We start from the raw sequence: 19,983 nt of genomic DNA on the forward strand, positions 1-19,983 counted from the left end.
CCAAGTTCTTCCCAAATCAGTGCCCGACACCTCAGTGTGCATCAATGAGCAGATGTTTCAGTCAACAAGCAGTGGCTGCCTTTAAGAGCTCTCATGCATTCAGGGAAATCTTCTGTCTCAGGCTTGACCAGCCCCTTGGGTAATTCTTCTGCATCAAATAATTTTGAGCATCCATTGTGTCCTCATGAGAGAGAGACTCATTTATTGGATTTGTCCTTTGGTATCATGTAAATCAAATTCTTGTAAGGCTTCCTTCTCCTGAGTACCTTTTTAGAGCAAAAAAGAATTAAGTAATTCCCTGCAAAACACAGATCCTGTAGCATCCTTTAAACTTTAAACCAACTTGCTTCAATGTGGTATGGTTCATTTTCAGGAGGGATGTTATCCAATTAAGGGCTTGACATCAGTCTCTGCTGCTGAAAAACGGCACATTCAGCAGAGACAGTCATGGCAACAGAGAGCACATGCTGTTGGTTCTATGCAAAGCCTCTATTCATGCCAATGTGGCTACTCTGTTCATGGTTTCCTGTGTAAGTACTGGAGCATCTGAGGAGAGAAATGGGGCATTATCCCAGACTCATCCAGAGCCTCTCAAGAGATGGATACTCTCTGGTGGGCAGTGATTTGGGGACATAGAGAGGGAACACTTTATGTCCACACACCCAACTCTGTCTAGTGAGTCTCTAATCTTTCAACCTTGCTGCTTTCAGATCTCAGACCAAGCAATCAAGCTTTTTACCGCTTGCCAACAGGCCATGGACACCATTCCCTCAGTCCATTTTTCTTCAAACAAAATGCATAGCCATGTGTGCTGCTCACAGTTCTTTTCACTGGGAGTATATCCACTCTCCACTGCCTTTTCAGGCCAGAAATTGTTGATCTGTTGTAGTAAAAATTCTGTATGTGGCATAATAGCTGCTACCAAGGCTATCAGTTGATAAAATTCAAGGTATTCCATGATCATATGTCATATTACTTTAGGTTTCCACAGGAATCAAATGTGCTTGTAAACAAATCATGTACCCTTTAGTCATGTATCACTGAAGTCAGCACCAAACTCTGGATGTGATATTGTTTCTTGATAGTGCCTTGATCTGGAGGTTTAATTTATAAATTCGAGGTATAGTTTATGCTAAGTCATGGACACAAGGATAAATAAAGGAGGCAGAACCAAGGTTATTGAGGGAAAGAAAGATACATTCTATGTTATTAAGGATTTTGAATAAGATTTATTTCTGCTGTATTCCTTGAAAACATAAGAATTGTGATCTCTTATAGAGATATCTGCCTAAATACTGGCTGACATAATAAAGGAAAGGAAAAAGGGGCGACTGGGTGGCTCAGTTGATTAAGTGTCCAACTTCCACTCAGGTCATGATCTCATGGCCTGTGGGTTCAAGCCCCGCATTGGGCTCTGTGCTGACAGCTCAGAGCCTGGAACTGCTTCAGATTCTGTGTCTCCCTCTCTCTGCCCCTCCACCGCTCAACTCTGTCTCTCTCTCTCTCTCAAAAACAAATAAACATTAAAAAATGTTTAAAAAATAAAGGAGGGGAAAAAGAGAAAGAAATGATTCCAGACTAATCCATGGTGGACATACTATTTAAGGTGGAAGTGGGAAAAAGAAAGATACATAAAGGACAGATGACACAAAATACAGGAGAAACTTTCATAAAGGGGCATAAACATAGTCTATATTTTCCCCAAAACACGTAGCTAGTGAGTAGCAGACCCGGAATTTGAATACTCTTCTATATGATTCTAATTTTCATAATCAAGATCTATCATCTTTTCTTCCATGATAAAGAACTTACAGTTGAAGATAAAATTGGAGATGAATAGTTGCATAATTGTCGAGGGATCTTAGTACAGCAAATGGATAATGCAAACTAGAAGCATCTTACAAGTGACATGACAAAAGCAGGCTCCTTAATGGGGTGGGGGTGGAAGCTAGAAGCTCTACAGAATTTTTTCCTGTTTCTGTCCAGAAGTTTTGTAGTTTGGGGCTTTAAATTTATGTCTACAACCCATTTGAATAGGCTTTTGTATAGGATACAAATTACAGGTTGAAATTCTTTTTTTTTTTTTCCGTGGATGTTAAATTGTTCCAGCACCATTTGTTTAAAAGATCACACTTGCTCTGCATATTAACTTGGCACCTTTCTTCAAAAATCAATGCATAGTAAGTGTGTGTCTCTTTCTGGACTCTCAATTGGGTTCCACTGATTTATATCTTTATGATTTCATCTGTACCCCACAGAAAAGCTTTATTTTTGAAGCCAAGATGGTTTTGATGTTCATGCAATTTCCTACAAGTTACATTATTCAACACTGATTTCCTCAGCTCTAATATGGGGGGCAATAATACCCATTTTTCAGGATTGTGTGAGAATGAAAGATAGTGCAGATAAAGCATCTATCTCAGTAGCCAGTGTGTGGTAGGCCCTCAGGAAATGTTACTAATTCTTCCCATCCATTCTCCACATTGTAAAGTTTTGTAATCTGGCAAAATATTCAATACACCCTCTAGGAAGATCACACCCTCTGTCACATCTAGTGTGTTAACTAATCCAAAGAATTTTTATATCTCTTAAGAAGATGGTCATAATTAAAATTGCTTATTTTCTGTACAGAGCCATATTAACCCTCGTACTGCTGGGTGCCTTAGCTATTGTCTTTATTATTCAGCTTTGAATACAAAAATCCAGGTTTCTTCCACTTGGGAACTAACTTAATGTCCATCTTGGGTTTGAATACTGCATCCTTTCTTCTCCTTTTTTTTCATTTCTCTTTTTTCCTCTTTTTCCTGAAAATTCTGATTTTGATTTCCTTTAGCTTATGTGTCTTTATCTCATAGAACACAATAAATTGTTCTCTTTGCATTTACAGCTCAAATATTATGATGGAATAAAAGGGTTATATGCCTATTGCAGGGTACTTCAGTTCTCAGGCCTCTACAAACTCATCTTCTCTTAACAATGTCCAGGTGAGGAGACCAAATTGCCTCAAAGTTTGGGAGACCAGGAATTGTGGCCTGAGCTTGTGTTCTTTCCAAGTGTAATTCTTCATCCCAATTTCTGTTAGGATGAATGAAATGATACCAGTATGCCAATCCATAACATCAGAGAAGAGGCTCCTTTAGTCAAGAATAAGGCCAGGAACACTTTTGGGGCCAATGATACTCAGGTTACTTTTGGTGACAGATTGCACTAGTGGCGGATTAGAACCCAGAGATGTAAAGCCTCCCTTCATTAACTCTTCATTAACTCTTCATTAACTCTTAAAGGCAGTCTTTACTGGTCATAAAGGTGGGAAGAATATTTAGGAAGGTCTTTGTAGACTGAAGTGGTTTTATTTCCACTGTTAGAGAAATAATTCAAAATGTACGTCTTCCCCATGCCCCATCACTAGTGTTATTTCTACTTACGGAAAGGTAAATAAAAATATCTTTGACCTGAAATAAAAGGACTTGCTTATGTCAATTAAAAGCTGTATGGCAAATAATTTCCTGATCCTTGAACTGAGAATTATAATGGAATTATAATCTTGGCTCTGCCTAATTTGTAGGACTATAGTGATAACTGAATGAGGTATTAAATATAGAGTGACCCCCCCCCCAAAAAAAAACAATGAAACCCAAAGGAAAGCTTCAAAAAGGAATTCATAAAGGAAATGCACACAAACACACAAACACACAAACACACAAATATTGGATGCAGGATAATACAGATTTTATTAGGAAAGAATGGAAAGAAGAAAATTCAGTCATTGTGAAGAGTTTAGTAACCTGTCAGAAGTTACTAAATATAATGCATATATCTAAAAAGATGATCAATAATGATCACTGTGGAGAGCTAAATATACACATATAAGAGGTTGTTTAGGGGCACCTGGCTGGCTCAGTCGGTTAAGCTCCAACTCTTGATTTTGACTCACGTCATGATCTCATGGTTTGCGAGTTTGAGCCCACATTGGGCTCTGCCCTGAGAGCATGGAATCTGCTTGGGTTTCTCTCCCTCTCTCTCTGCTCCTCCCCACTCACATTTTCTCTCTCTCTGTCTCTCTTTCCCTCCCCCCGCCAAAAAAAAAAAAAACTTAAAAAAATTTGTTTAATGGTTTCTGGTCTCACATTTATGTTTTTCATCCATTTTGAATTTATTTTTGTGTATGGTGTAAGAAAGTGGTCCAGTTTCATTCTTCTGCATGTTCTCATCCAGTTTTCCCAACACTTTTTGTTGAAGAGACTGTCTTTTTTCCATTGGATATTCTTTCCTGCTTTGTCAAAGATTAGTTGACCATATAGTTGTGGGTCCATTTCTGGGTTTTCTATTCTGTTGCATTATGTGTCTGTTTTCGTGCCAGTGCCATACTATCTTGATGACTACAACTTTGTAATATAGCTTGAAATCTGGAATGGTGATGCTTCCAGTTTTGTTTTTCTTTTTCAGGATTGCTTTGGCTATTTAGGGTCTTCTGTGGTTCCATACAAATTTTTGGATTGTTTGTTCTGGCTCTTTGAAAAATGCTGGTGGTATTTTGATAGGGATTGCATTAAATGTGTAGATTGCTTTTGGTAGTATAGACATTTTAACAGTGTTTGTCTTTCCAATATGTGAGCAGTGAATGCTTTTCCGTTTATTTATGTCCTCAATTTCTTTCATAAGTGGTCTATAGTTTTCAGAATACAGATTTTTTACCTCTTTGGTTAGGTTTATTCCTAGATATCTTATTGTTTTTGGTGCAATTGCAAATAGAATAGATTCCTTGATTTCTTTTTCTGCTGCTTATTTATTGGTGTATAGAAATACAACAGATTTTTGCATGTTGATTTTATATCCTGTGACTTTGCTGAATTCACATATTAGTTCTAGCAATTTTTTGGTGGAGTTTTTTGGGTTTTCTACATAGAGTATCATGTCATCTGTGACAGTGGAAGTTTGATGTCCTCCTTGCTGATTTGGATGCTTTTTATTTCTTTTTGTGTCTGATTTCTAAGGCTAAGACTTCCAGCACTACGTTAAATAGTAATGGTGAGAGTGGACATCCTTGTCTTGTTTCTGACCATAGGGGAAAGGCTCTCAGTTTTTCCTCACTTAGGATGGTATTAGCTGTGGGTAGTTTATATACGGCCTTTATGACATTGAGGTATGTGTCATCTAACCCTACTTTGTTGAGGGTTTTTATAAAGAATGGATGTATTTTGTCAAATGCTTTTTATGCATCTATCACTGATAGATGATTCTTATGATTCTTATCCTTTCTTTTACTAATGTGGTGTGTCACATTGATTTGTGAATACTGAACCAGTCCTGCAAACAAGGAACAAATCCCACTTGGTCATGGTGAATCATTCTTTTAATGTACCATTGAACTAGATTCTCTAGTATCTTGTTGAGAATGTTTGCATCCATGTTCATCAGGGATACTGGCCTATGATACAGGAAACCATCAAAATCCTAGAGGAGAACAAAGGCAGCAACCTCTGTGACCTCAGTCAGAGCAATTTCTTACTAGACACGTTACCAAAGGCAAGAGAAACAAAAGCAAACATGAACTATTGGGACTTCATCAAGATAAAAACCTTCTGCACAGTGAAGGAAGCAACCAACAAAACTAAAAGGCAGACTACAGAATGGAGACGATATTTGCAAATGATATATCTGATAAAGGGTTAATATCCAAAATCCATAAAGAACTTAGCAAACTCAACACCAAAAAGCAAATAATCCAGATAAGAAATGGGCAGAAAACATGAAGAGACACTTTTCTAAAAAAGACATCCGGGGTGCTAGGGTGGCTCAGTCAGTTAAGCTACTGACTTCAGCTCAGGTCATGATCTCGCGGTTTATGAGTTTGAGGCCCACATTGGGCTCTGTGCTGATAGCTCAGAGCCTGGAGCCTGCTTCGGATTCTGTGTCTCCCTCTCTCTCTGCCCGTCTCCTGCTTGTGCTCCGTCTCTCTGTCTCTCTGTCTCTGTCTCTGTCTCTCTCTCTCAAAAAAAAAAAAAGACATCCAGATGGCTAACAGACACATGAAAAGATGCTCAACATTACTCACCATCAGGGAAATACAAATAAAAACCACAATGAGATATTACCTCACACCTGTCAGAATGGCTAGACTTAACACAAGAAACAACAGGTGTTTGTGGGAATGCAAACTGATGCTGCCATTCTGGAAAATAGTATGGAGGTTCCTTAAAAAACTGAACATAGAACTACCCTATGACCCAGCAAGTGCACTATTAGGTATTTACCCAAAAGACACAAAAATACAAATTTGAAGGGGTACATGCACCCTAATGTTTATAGCAGCATTATCAGCAATAGGCAAACTATGGAGAGAACCCAAATGTCCATCGATTGATGAATGGATAAAGAAGATGTGGTATATATATACAATAGAATATTTCTCAGCCACCAAAAAGAATGAAATTTTGCCATTTGCAATGATGTGGATGGATCTAGAATGTACTCTGCTAAGTGAAATATTCAGAGGATGACAAATACCATATAATTTCACTCATATGTGGAATTTAAGAAATAAAACACATGAACATTGAGGAGGGTAAAAAAGAGAATAGAGAGAGAAATAAACCACAAGAGACTCTTAATGATAGAGAACAAACTATGGTCTGACAGAGGCAGGCGGGAGGGAGATAGGCTTGATGGCTAACAGGTATTAAGGAGGGCACTTGCTGTGATGGGCACTGGATGTTGTATGTAAGTGGTGAATCACTGAATTCTGTTCTTGAAACCAATATTTCACTATATGTTAACTAAATAAAATTTAAACAAAAAATAAAATACAAAGACAATTTAAATGCCATAGAAGTGAAAAGTGATGGTCACTTTTCCAAGGCTGAAACTATGAATCAACAGATGTTGACCAGCATCTGGAGTTGACCAGTTGGAGTAGATCAGCAATTCTTACAGTGATCAAGAGAAAATAAGAATAAGATTAAATTTAAGTAGACTTCATTCCCTTAATAGAATCACAAGCATTGCAGTAAAAGATGATGAAAGTGCAGAATAAGCATGTGTTCCCAGTAAAGTTTAGGGAGAAAGTTCTTACAGGAACAGCAACTTTGGTAAACTGGTCTAGAAATATATCTTTGGTCAGTGGTGGGTCTACAACAAGTCGATCAGCAGCAGGAAGGCTAGAAAGAGCTGGACACACACACAGTGCAGCAGCAGGTAGTCCTGCAGCAGGGGCTGTGGTGCCAGGTTGGGCGGCAGTAGGCTGACAACAGCTGAATGCACAACCTTGAGCTAGGCACCCAGGCAGGCAGGAGCACGTGGGGTGGTAGTAGGTTCTCTTGCAGTACACGGGGATAGAGCAATCTGGCTGGGAGCAGGCTGTACAGCAGCAACTGGGGCAGCAGCAAGGCTGGCAGCAGCTGGACCCACAGCCACTGGATCCACAGCAGGTGGTCCTGCAGAAGGTAGGCTGGGAGCAAGAGAAGGAACATGAGTGGGTCATGGTGTCAGGGGTAGAGGGTGGGCAGGTCCTGTTCAGAGGTGAGTTTCTCAGATTCTAGTGCTCCTTCCTGTTCTGAGGCTTTTGTGCCCTAGACCCCTGAAGTTTGGATCGTGGGAATGGCTTTTCTTCTTGTTGTTATTGTTTACATTGATTTCGAAGATCACTGGGGGAGGTGTGGAAAAAATGAGGAAGCTGTTCCCAAAATGTTATGATTTTCAGAAAATAAGTGTTTAATGTGTTTCCTATTTGAGAATGACTCATAGAAAAATTTTCAGATATAGGGTTACAGGTTGGCTTAATTGGATAAATGTCCAACTCTTGATCCCAGCTAAGGTATTAATCTCAGGAAGATGAGCTCAAGACCTACATTGGGCTCCATGTTGGGCACAATGCCTATGATAAAAAAAAAAAAAAGAAGAGAGAACGAAAGAAACTAAATACCCAGATAAAACCAAGGTGGTCACATCAGGAGCAACACTTTTGCTACAATAAATTAATCGTGTGATATTGTTCCTACTGGCCTGGGGTGTGGTTGGTAGGTGAGGTCAGCAGATATCCGCAGGTTGCTCCATAGGTTGAACACAGATTGGGATGTTCCTGAAATGAGGGACATGATGTTGATATGTTCACAGTAATGAATTAAAATCATGACTGACTAAGTCTGTTTCCTCCCAAAAGCCTGATTCAACCCTTTCACAGTCATCTGTCTATTGTACCACCCTAGTCCATTTTGGTATCCCATTTCAATGAAAGACACATGAGTGGAGGATGTCTGAAAAACAACTATTCCAAATGTGAAAGCAGAATCAAAGAGGAAGATAGAAGCCACAGAGTACACTGAGACTAAGAAAACATCAATAAATATACTTCCTGGATAAACAGTGCTCCTGATTTATGAAGAACTGACAAATTGCCTTATGGGAGGGAAGAGAAATAGATTTGGCACAAAATCACAAGATGCCATTTTACTATATCCCATTAGGTCCTGGGGACAAGGAGGCCAAACAAGAATGTGATTTCCACGACCCAAACACAAGCGTGTTCAGCTGCCTCTGTTGCTCACGAGGACACCGCAGGCTCACCTGTATGTGAGGCAGAAGAGTGCTGAGGGCCTGGATGCCACCCAAGGCAACAGGAGCATCCTGGGTTCCCCAGGGCTCTAAAGGGCGGGTCCCGCTGTCCTCACGTATGGCTGCTGCGGCTGAGTTGTACGACACTGATGTCTACAACTTAGTGCCAGTGATGGCCCGCCTGTCCGGGAGAATAACACTTGTGCGCTCAAAGAAGGCCTCGGATGGACATCTTGCTGGTGCTGAGACTAAGGGCGTTTGCTACCACGTCTGGAGATCTGAACGTAAGTGCGCTTCAGCAAGCGCCCGAACCACAGTCTTGGATCCGAGCGTGTCCATGTCAGCTGTGGGACACTCCACTGTGAAATCTCCTCAGCTGAAAATGCGCATAATGACTTGTGGAGGACTGTGTGTGGCTCCACACGGACACTGCATGTGATGTAAAATGTACGTACAAAAAAACACAAAGACGATACGGGATTCCAAATGATTAGGGTTTATTAAGAGATACAGGCGAGACTCCCCGCGTCTAGGGAGACATTGAAAGGGAACATGACAGGCAGCAAGAGGCGTACAAGCTTCATGAGTACACCGAGAAAGAAAACATACCCGTGTGGGCTTTCAGCAGTTTCCACGAGTTATAGGTCATTCCTGAGGAGTTGTTGCGCTGACGTATTTAGAGGGACAGGATAAAGTTCTTGACTACGGAGAGCAAACAGAGATCCTAACTCTGTATCAGGTTGGCTGAAGCTGGCACATGACCCAGAGGAAGGAAAGAAGAAGCGAATCAGGGAGAAGCGGTCCACACTTCATCAGGCTGATTCACAAGATGGCAGACAGGCGGAAGAATAACCGAGATGTTGGGGATTGCGGGCTGGCTTTCCGCAACGCCTGGCAGTGACCGATTCCCAAGTGGCCAGTCAGATGGCGGCTCTTGGCGAGGCAATCAGCAGCAGGAAGGCTGGCAGCAGGATCCAGAGCCCTGGGCTAGGCACCCAGGCAGGCAGCAGCAGGTGGGGTGGTAGCAGGTTCTCGTGCAGTACACGGGGGTTCAGCAACCTGGCTGGCAGCAGCGGGACCCACAGCAGTTTTGTCCACAGCCGCTGGACCCACAGCCGCTGGACCCACAACAGCTGGGCTGGCAGCAGGTGGTCCGGCAGCAGGTGGTGCGACAGTAAGTTGGGCAGCAGCAAGGCTGGCAGCAGCTCGACCCACAGCCGCTAGACCCACCGCAGTTGTGTCCACAGCCGCTGGACCCACAGCAGCTGGGCTGGCAGCAGGTGGTCCGGCAGCAGGTGGTGTGACAGCAAGCTGGGCAGCAGCAAGGCTGGCAGCAGCCTGAACCACAGCCGCTAGACCCACCGCCGTTGTGTCCACAGCCGCTACACCCACAGCAGCTGGGCTGGCAGCAGGTGGTCCGGCAGCAGGTGGTGTGACAGCAAGCTGGGCAGCAGCAAGGCTGGCAGCAGCCTGAACCGCAGCCGCTAGACCCACCGCCGTTGTGTCCACAGCCGCTACACCCACAGCAGCTGGGCTGGCAGCAGGTGGTCCGGCAGCAGGTGGTGTGACAGCAAGTTGGGCGGCAGCAAGGCTGGCAGCAGCTGGACCCATAGCTGCTGGACCCACAGCCGCTGGGCTGGCAGCAGGTGGTCCGGCAGCAGGTGGTCCTGCAGCACGTAGGCTGGCAGCAAGAGGAGCAGCACGAGTGGGTCATGGTGTCGGGGGTGGAGGGTGGGCGGGTCCTGTCCGGAGGTGAGGTTGTCAGATTCTGGTGCCTCCTCCGGTTCTGGGGCTTTTATGCGCTGGACCCCCGAAGGTTAGGCCAATGGGCAGGACTTTCCTTGTTGGTGTTTACATCGTTTTCCATAGTCACTGGGGGAATCATAAACGAGGAAGCGGTTTCCTAAATGCTGGGAATCGTTACAAAATAAGTGTCTAATGGTTTCCTATTTGAGAATAACTCACAGAAACATTTTCCAACGAGAGGAAGGTGGGCACATCAGCAGCATCGTTCTTGTTTCAGTGATCATGGCATCCATCGTGTGATCACGTTCTGCTGGGGTGGCTAGGGTCACAGCAGTGTTCCCTCCCCAGTCTTTGCCCTTAGACTGAATGTGGATTGCGAGTATCTCTGAGGTGAGGGGCATGATGCGGATATGTTCACTGGGACAAATGTGGTAGATCCCTGAGGCCAGTTCCGTTTCCCCACAGAAGCCGGATTCGAGACTCCCACAGGCATATCTGTCTCCTGTAGCACCCAACCCCACCTGCGTATCTCAGTTCGATCAAAGACCCTTGCATAGCCGATGTCTGGTGTTTTCTCTGCCACATGGCAAGGCAGAAGCAAAGCAGGTGGGGAGAAGCAGCAGCAGCAGTCTGGGACTAAGCAAGCATCAGTCAATATACGTCCTTGTTGAACAGGACCCCTGATTTTCCTAGGGTCGAATGCTTTCACCCGAGGTGGGGCTTTCAGGGGCATAAAGGCGGGGGCAGGATGGGCAAAACCAGGTGAGTTGGGGACTCTAGCCCTAACCTTGTTAGCTAGCCTCGTCAGTGTCCTCACGTCGCTCATTACATCTTTATTTATGGTTGCTCTTTCTTCTTTCTGTCAGGCTGTCTTTCTTTTTCTGCCTTTCTCCCTTCCTCCCTGCATGCCTGTCCATGCAGGTCCCTTCCTCGCACCGTGCCTTCTTTCCTTCCTTCCTTCCTTCCCTTCATTCTTTAGTTTCCTTCTTTCTTCTCTTCCCTTTCTCCCTCTCTTCCTCCCTCCCCCCTTCCTTCTATGCTTCCTTTCTTCCTCCCTCCCTTCTCCTTTTCCCCCTACTCCTCTCCTCATCCCCCCCCCATTCATATTCCACCCTCTTCTTCTGTCTCTTCCAATGATTTTCTCCATCCGCCCGGCTAATTAAGAACATAGTGGAATGAATGGTCACAACCATAGTCTGCCAAAGACGTCTGAAGCCACCAAACCTATCTCTTGGGTATTGGTGTGTTTGGGACAACTTCTGCCTACCAGCTCTGCACCTCAATGCCTAAGTGCCCTTTTCACACGCAGCAGAATGTCAGGCTGCCTGAGCATGCTACACGGAGAAAACACACTCAACCCTTGCTTCTGGAGCGTGGGTTTATAAAGACTCCAGCTCCCTCGTGGCTGAAATAAGAGAATCTCAGCCTGTGTGTGTGTGTGTGTGTGTGTGTGTGTGTGCATGTGTGTGTGCATGTGTGTGTGCGCGTGCATGTGTGTGTGTGTGTGTGTGTGTGTGTGTGTGCGCACGCGTCTGTGTGCCTGTTTGGAGTTGTACCGTTTCTGAGATACCTTTCAGATTAAAGCTTTGGTTGCAAACTGTGATGCTGGCCTCAAAGTGTTTCTTCCCTGGGACACTTCCCTACACGCGGACCAGTGTGATATGACCTCCCCAAAGAATCCACATTCCTGGACTCTTTACTGAGGAGGAGCTTCTGGAGAACCAAACTCTGACATTCCTTTACCACACTCAGTCTCAATTTCCTCACGTCTACAATGGGAACCTTAATACCTACTTTGCAAATCCCTCCAAGAATTAAAGGGAATGCTCACGAAGGATTTAGTCAACATCCAGCAAATACGCGGAAACATGGGTCGTGTCAGGTTTTCATCTCATTTTGCCAACATCGCGCTCTTGAGAACCAGCAGCGCTAGGCACGTTTGGCCTTGGCAGTCTCTCCAGAGCATCCTGGGTACCTAGTCTCCAATGGTGGCATGTGTCCTGGATAGGGGCCTTCGAAGCTCATCAGAGGTCCCTCCACTGCTCCCAGGAAGTGACCCGGGGCCCTGTCTCCTCTTCCTCTCAGAGCCTGAATCGGCCTCACAGCCCTGAGTGCTGCGTTGGCACCAGTAGTTCAGGACCAGAAGCAGCAGACTTCGTTCCTGACTCCTAGGAATGCCCACGTTGTTGTCTCTTTTTTCTTCCTCACATTCTCCTCACCCCCACGGAGCAGGCATCATTTTTCCCCCCTCGGTTGCTCACACTTCCTCCACAATATACCAGAGCTTATTCTGTTTCCTTAGATGGTTCAGAGCTCATGGATTCCTCAAAGGCCTACATGCCCATTGCACGATCTCTCTGGCCCTGACACCATGCTTCATCAACTCTCTGGGCAGCATTTTGATCACGATGACAAACTGCCTCACAGGAGGGGAGAGACATAGGTTCGGCCGAAAATCACAAGATGCCATTTTACTATATCCCATTAGGTCCTGGGGACAAGGAGGCCAAACAAGAATGTGATTTCCACGACCCAAACACAAGCGTGTTCAGCTGCCTCTGTTGCTCACGAGGACACCGCAGGCTCACCTGTATGTGAGGCAGAAGAGTGCTGAGGGCCTGGATGCCACCCAAGGCAACAGGAGCATCCTGGGTTCCCCAGGGCTCTAAAGGGCGGGTCCCGCTGTCCTCACGTATGGCTGCTGCGGCTGAGTTGTACGACACTGATGTCTACAACTTAGTGCCGGTGATGGCCCGCCTGTCCGGGAGAATAACACTTGTGCGCTCAAAGAAGGCCTCGGATGGACATCTTGCTGGTGCTGAGACTAAGGGCGTTTGCTACCACGTCTGGAGATCTGAACGTAAGTGCGCTTCAGCAAGCGCCCGAACCACAGTCTTGGATCCGAGCGTGTCCATGTCAGCTGTGGGACACTCCACTGTGAAATCTCCTCAGCTGAAAATGCGCATAATGACTTGTGGAGGACTGTGTGTGGCTCCACACGGACACTGCATGTGATGTAAAATGTACGTACAAAAAAACACAAAGACAATACGGGATTCCAAATGATTAGGGTTTATTAAGAGATACAGGCGAGACTCCCCGCGTCTAGGGAGACATTGAAAGGGAACATGACAGGCAGCAAGAGGCGTACAAGCTTCATGAGTACACCGAGAAAGAAAACATACCCGTGTGGGCTTTCAGCAGTTTCCACGAGTTATAGGTCATTCCTGAGGAGTTGTTGCGCTGACGTATTTAGAGGGACAGGATAAAGTTCTTGACTACGGAGAGCAAACAGAGATCCTAACTCTGTATCAGGTTGGCTGAAGCTGGCACATGACCCAGAGGAAGGAAAGAAGAAGCGAATCAGGGAGAAGCGGTCCACACTTCATCAGGCTGATTCACAAGATGGCAGACAGGCTGAAGAATAACCGAGATGTTGGGGATTGCGGGCTGGCTTTCCGCAACGCCTGGCAGTGACCGATTCCCAAGTGGCCAGTCAGATGGCGGCTCTTGGCGAGGCAATCAGCAGCAGGAAGGCTGGCAGCAGGATCCAGAGCCCTGGGCTAGGCACCCAGGCAGGCAGCAGCAGGTGGGGTGGTAGCAGGTTCTCGTGCAGTACACGGGGGTTCAGCAACCTGGCTGGCAGCAGCGGGACCCACAGCAGTTTTGTCCACAGCCGCTGGACCCACAGCCGCTGGACCCACAACAGCTGGGCTGGCAGCAGGTGGTCCGGCAGCAGGTGGTGCGACAGTAAGTTGGGCAGCAGCAAGGCTGGCAGCAGCTCGACCCACAGCCGCTAGACCCACCGCAGTTGTGTCCACAGCCGCTGGACCCACAGCAGCTGGGCTGGCAGCAGGTGGTCCGGCAGCAGGTGGTGTGACAGCAAGCTGGGCAGCAGCAAGGCTGGCAGCAGCCTGAACCACAGCCGCTAGACCCACCGCCGTTGTGTCCACAGCCGCTACACCCACAGCAGCTGGGCTGGCAGCAGGTGGTCCGGCAGCAGGTGGTGTGACAGCAAGCTGGGCAGCAGCAAGGCTGGCAGCAGCCTGAACCGCAGCCGCTAGACCCACCGCCGTTGTGTCCACAGCCGCTACACCCACAGCAGCTGGGCTGGCAGCAGGTGGTCCGGCAGCAGGTGGTGTGACAGCAAGTTGGGCGGCAGCAAGGCTGGCAGCAGCTGGACCCATAGCCGCTGGACCCACAGCCGCTGGGCTGGCAGCAGGTGGTCCGGCAGCAGGTGGTCCTGCAGCACGTAGGCTGGCAGCAAGAGGAGCAGCACGAGTGGGTCATGGTGTCGGGGGTGGAGGGTGGGCGGGTCCTGTCCGGAGGTGAGGTTGTCAGATTCTGGTGCCTCCTCCGGTTCTGGGGCTTTTATGCGCTGGACCCCCGAAGGTTAGGCCAATGGGCAGGACTTTCCTTGTTGGTGTTTACATCGTTTTCCATAGTCACTGGGGGAATCATAAACGAGGAAGCGGTTTCCTAAATGCTGGGAATTGTTACAAAATAAGTGTCTAATGGTTTCCTATTTGAGAATAACTCACAGAAACATTTTCCAACGAGAGGAAGGTGGGCACATCAGCAGCATCGTTCTTGTTTCAGTGATCATGGCATCCATCGTGTGATCACGTTCTGCTGGGGTGGCTAGGGTCACAGCAGTGTTCCCTCCCCAGTCTTTGCCCTTAGACTGAATGTGGATTGCGAGTATCTCTGAGGTGAGGGGCATGATGCGGATATGTTCACTGGGACAAATGTGGTAGATCCCTGAGGCCAGTTCCGTTTCCCCACAGAAGCCGGATTCGAGACTCCCACAGGCATATCTGTCTCCTGTAGCACCCAACCCCACCTGCGTATCTCAGTTCGATCAAAGACCCTTGCGTAGCCGATGTCTGGTGTTTTCTCTGCCACATGGCAAGGCAGAAGCAAAGCAGGTGGGGAGAAGCAGCAGCAGCAGTCTGGGACTAAGCAAGCATCAGTCAATATACGTCCTTGTTGAACAGGACCCCTGATTTTCCTAGGGTCGAATGCTTTCACCCGAGGTGGGGCTTTCAGGGGCATAAAGGCGGGGGCAGGATGGGCAAAACCAGGTGAGTTGGGGACTCTAGCCCTAACCTTGTTAGCTAGCCTCGTCAGTGTCCTCACGTCGCTCATTACATCTTTATTTATGGTTGCTCTTTCTTCTTTCTGTCAGGCTGTCTTTCTTTTTCTGCCTTTCTCCCTTCCTCCCTGCATGCCTGTCCATGCAGGTCCCTTCCTCGCACCGTGCCTTCTTTCCTTCCTTCCTTCCTTCCCTTCATTCTTTAGTTTCCTTCTTTCTTCTCTTCCCTTTCTCCCTCTCTTCCTCCCTCCCCCCTTCCTTCTATGCTTCCTTTCTTCCTCCCTCCCTTCTCCTTTTCCCCCTACTCCTCTCCTCATCCCCCCCCCCATTCATATTCCACCCTCTTCTTCTGTCTCTTCCAATGATTGTCTCCATCCGCCCGGCTAATTAAGAACATAGTGGAATGAATGGTCACAACCATAGTCTGCCAAAGACGTCTGAAGCCACCAAACCTATCTCTTGGGTATTGGTGTGTTTGGGACAACTTCTGCCTACCAGCTCTGCACCTCAATGCCTAAGTGCCCTTTTCACACGCAGCAGAATGTCAGGCTGCCTGAGCATGCTACACGGAGAAAACACACTCAACCCTTGCTTCTGGAGCGTGGGTTTATAAAGACTCCAGCTCCCTCGTGGCTGAAATAAGAGAATCTCAGCCTGTGTGTGTGTGTGTGTGTGTGTGTGTGTGTGTGCATGTGTGTGTGCGCGTGCATGTGTGTGTGTGTGTGTGTGTGTGCGCACGCGTCTGTGTGCCTGTTTGGAGTTGTACCGTTTCTGAGATACCTTTCAGATTAAAGCTTTGGTTGCAAACTGTGATGCTGGCCTCAAAGTGTTTCTTCCCTGGGACACTTCCCTACACGCGGACCAGTGTGATATGACCTCCCCAAAGAATCCACATTCCTGGACTCTTTACTGAGGAGGAGCTTCTGGAGAACCAAACTCTGACATTCCTTTACCACACTCAGTCTCAATTTCCTCACGTCTACAATGGGAACCTTAATACCTACTTTGCAAATCCCTCCAAGAATTAAAGGGAATGCTCACGAAGGATTTAGTCAACATCCAGCAAATACGCGGAAACATGGGTCGTGTCAGGTTTTCATCTCATTTTGCCAACATCGCGCTCTTGAGAACCAGCAGCGCTAGGCACGTTTGGCCTTGGCAGTCTCTCCAGAGCATCCTGGGTACCTAGTCTCCAATGGTGGCATGTGTCCTGGATAGGGGCCTTCGAAGCTCATCAGAGGTCCCTCCACTGCTCCCAGGAAGTGACCCGGGGCCCTGTCTCCTCTTCCTCTCAGAGCCTGAATCGGCCTCACAGCCCTGAGTGCTGCGTTGGCACCAGTAGTTCAGGACCAGAAGCAGCAGACTTCGTTCCTGACTCCTAGGAATGCCCACGTTGTTGTCTCTTTTTTCTTCCTCACATTCTCCTCACCCCCACGGAGCAGGCATCATTTTTCCCCCCTCGGTTGCTCACACTTCCTCCACAATATACCAGAGCTTATTCTGTTTCCTTAGATGGTTCAGAGCTCATGGATTCCTCAAAGGCCTACATGCCCATTGCACGATCTCTCTGGCCCTGACACCATGCTTCATCAACTCTCTGGGCAGCATTTTGATCACGATGACAAACTGCCTCACAGGAGGGGAGAGACATAGGTTTGGCCGAAAATCACAAGATGCCATTTTACTATATCCCATTAGGTCCTGGGGACAAGGAGGCCAAACAAGAATGTGATTTCCACGACCCAAACACAAGCGTGTTCAGCTGCCTCTGTTGCTCACGAGGACACCGCAGGCTCACCTGTATGTGAGGCAGAAGAGTGCTGAGGGCCTGGATGCCACCCAAGGCAACAGGAGCATCCTGGGTTCCCCAGGGCTCTAAAGGGCGGGTCCCGCTGTCCTCACGTATGGCTGCTGCGGCTGAGTTGTACGACACTGATGTCTACAACTTAGTGCCAGTGATGGCCCGCCTGTCCGGGAGAATAACACTTGTGCGCTCAAAGAAGGCCTCGGATGGACATCTTGCTGGTGCTGAGACTAAGGGCGTTTGCTACCACGTCTGGAGATCTGAACGTAAGTGCGCTTCAGCAAGCGCCCGAACCACAGTCTTGGATCCGAGCGTGTCCATGTCAGCTGTGGGACACTCCACTGTGAAATCTCCTCAGCTGAAAATGCGCATAATGACTTGTGGAGGACTGTGTGTGGCTCCACACGGACACTGCATGTGATGTAAAATGTACGTACAAAAAAACACAAAGACAATACGGGATTCCAAATGATTAGGGTTTATTAAGAGATACAGGCGAGACTCCCCGCGTCTAGGGAGACATTGAAAGGGAACATGACAGGCAGCAAGAGGCGTACAAGCTTCATGAGTACACCGAGAAAGAAAACATACCCGTGTGGGCTTTCAGCAGTTTCCACGAGTTATAGGTCATTCCTGAGGAGTTGTTGCGCTGACGTATTTAGAGGGACAGGATAAAGTTCTTGACTACGGAGAGCAAACAGAGATCCTAACTCTGTATCAGGTTGGCTGAAGCTGGCACATGACCCAGAGGAAGGAAAGAAGAAGCGAATCAGGGAGAAGCGGTCCACACTTCATCAGGCTGATTCACAAGATGGCAGACAGGCGGAAGAATAACCGAGATGTTGGGGATTGCGGGCTGGCTTTCCGCAACGCCTGGCAGTGACCGATTCCCAAGTGGCCAGTCAGATGGTGGCTCTTGGCGAGGCAATCAGCAGCAGGAAGGCTGGCAGCAGGATCCAGAGCCCTGGGCTAGGCACCCAGGCAGGCAGCAGCAGGTGGGGTGGTAGCAGGTTCTCGTGCAGTACACGGGGGTTCAGCAACCTGGCTGGCAGCAGCGGGACCCACAGCAGTTTTGTCCACAGCCGCTGGACCCACAGCCGCTGGACCCACAACAGCTGGGCTGGCAGCAGGTGGTCCGGCAGCAGGTGGTGCGACAGTAAGTTGGGCAGCAGCAAGGCTGGCAGCAGCTCGACCCACAGCCGCTAGACCCACCGCAGTTGTGTCCACAGCCGCTGGACCCACAGCAGCTGGGCTGGCAGCAGGTGGTCCGGCAGCAGGTGGTGTGACAGCAAGCTGGGCAGCAGCAAGGCTGGCAGCAGCCTGAACCACAGCCGCTAGACCCACCGCCGTTGTGTCCACAGCCGCTACACCCACAGCAGCTGGGCTGGCAGCAGGTGGTCCGGCAGCAGGTGGTGTGACAGCAAGCTGGGCAGCAGCAAGGCTGGCAGCAGCCTGAACCGCAGCCGCTAGACCCACCGCCGTTGTGTCCACAGCCGCTACACCCACAGCAGCTGGGCTGGCAGCAGGTGGTCCGGCAGCAGGTGGTGTGACAGCAAGTTGGGCGGCAGCAAGGCTGGCAGCAGCTGGACCCATAGCTGCTGGACCCACAGCCGCTGGGCTGGCAGCAGGTGGTCCGGCAGCAGGTGGTCCTGCAGCACGTAGGCTGGCAGCAAGAGGAGCAGCACGAGTGGGTCATGGTGTCGGGGGTGGAGGGTGGGCGGGTCCTGTCCGGAGGTGAGGTTGTCAGATTCTGGTGCCTCCTCCGGTTCTGGGGCTTTTATGCGCTGGACCCCCGAAGGTTAGGCCAATGGGCAGGACTTTCCTTGTTGGTGTTTACATCGTTTTCCATAGTCACTGGGGGAATCATAAACGAGGAAGCGGTTTCCTAAATGCTGGGAATCGTTACAAAATAAGTGTCTAATGGTTTCCTATTTGAGAATAACTCACAGAAACATTTTCCAACGAGAGGAAGGTGGGCACATCAGCAGCATCGTTCTTGTTTCAGTGATCATGGCATCCATCGTGTGATCACGTTCTGCTGGGGTGGCTAGGGTCACAGCAGTGTTCCCTCCCCAGTCTTTGCCCTTAGACTGAATGTGGATTGCGAGTATCTCTGAGGTGAGGGGCATGATGCGGATATGTTCACTGGGACAAATGTGGTAGATCCCTGAGGCCAGTTCCGTTTCCCCACAGAAGCCGGATTCGAGACTCCCACAGGCATATCTGTCTCCTGTAGCACCCAACCCCACCTGCGTATCTCAGTTCGATCAAAGACCCTTGCGTAGCCGATGTCTGGTGTTTTCTCTGCCACATGGCAAGGCAGAAGCAAAGCAGGTGGGGAGAAGCAGCAGCAGCAGTCTGGGACTAAGCAAGCATCAGTCAATATACGTCCTTGTTGAACAGGACCCCTGATTTTCCTAGGGTCGAATGCTTTCACCCGAGGTGGGGCTTTCAGGGGCATAAAGGCGGGGGCAGGATGGGCAAAACCAGGTGAGTTGGGGACTCTAGCCCTAACCTTGTTAGCTAGCCTCGTCAGTGTCCTCACGTCGCTCATTACATCTTTATTTATGGTTGCTCTTTCTTCTTTCTGTCAGGCTGTCTTTCTTTTTCTGCCTTTCTCCCTTCCTCCCTGCATGCCTGTCCATGCAGGTCCCTTCCTCGCACCGTGCCTTCTTTCCTTCCTTCCTTCCTTCCCTTCATTCTTTAGTTTCCTTCTTTCTTCTCTTCCCTTTCTCCCTCTCTTCCTCCCTCCCCCCTTCCTTCTATGCTTCCTTTCTTCCTCCCTCCC

The 19,983-nt window shown here is 48.1% G+C and overlaps 3 protein-coding genes across 3 annotated transcripts; all 3 read right to left on the reverse strand.

Moving 5' to 3' along the window:
- Positions 1-9,426: 9,426 nt before the first annotated feature.
- On the reverse strand, positions 9,427-10,650 carry LOC128774315 (keratin-associated protein 9-3-like). The gene is given in 2 exon segments (XM_053893474.1): positions 9,427-9,993; positions 10,069-10,650. Coding segments are annotated over 2 exon segments (693 nt in total). The 5' UTR covers positions 10,265-10,650; the 3' UTR covers positions 9,427-9,496.
- Positions 10,651-13,809: 3,159 nt separating this feature from the next.
- Positions 13,810-14,776, reverse strand: LOC128774325 (keratin-associated protein 9-1-like). Its single transcript, XM_053893480.1, has 2 exons — positions 14,391-14,776; positions 13,810-14,315 (listed from the first exon to the last, which is right to left on the reverse strand). Exons 1-2 carry the CDS (start codon positions 14,584-14,586, stop codon positions 13,924-13,926), a joined length of 588 nt encoding a protein of 195 aa, XP_053749455.1. The 5' UTR covers positions 14,587-14,776; the 3' UTR covers positions 13,810-13,923.
- Positions 14,777-18,116: 3,340 nt separating this feature from the next.
- LOC128774316 (keratin-associated protein 9-3-like) lies at positions 18,117-19,264 on the reverse strand. Its single transcript, XM_053893475.1, is given in 2 exon segments — positions 18,117-18,620; positions 18,696-19,264. Coding segments are annotated over 2 exon segments (693 nt in total). The 5' UTR covers positions 18,892-19,264; the 3' UTR covers positions 18,117-18,123.
- Positions 19,265-19,983: the final 719 nt, after the last annotated feature.

Source organism: Panthera pardus, unplaced genomic scaffold (assembly GCF_024362965.1).
Source record: "Panthera pardus isolate Hobbes unplaced genomic scaffold, ASM2436296v1 HiC_scaffold_3, whole genome shotgun sequence".
In the NCBI taxonomy this organism is placed as follows: domain Eukaryota; kingdom Metazoa; phylum Chordata; class Mammalia; order Carnivora; family Felidae; genus Panthera; species Panthera pardus.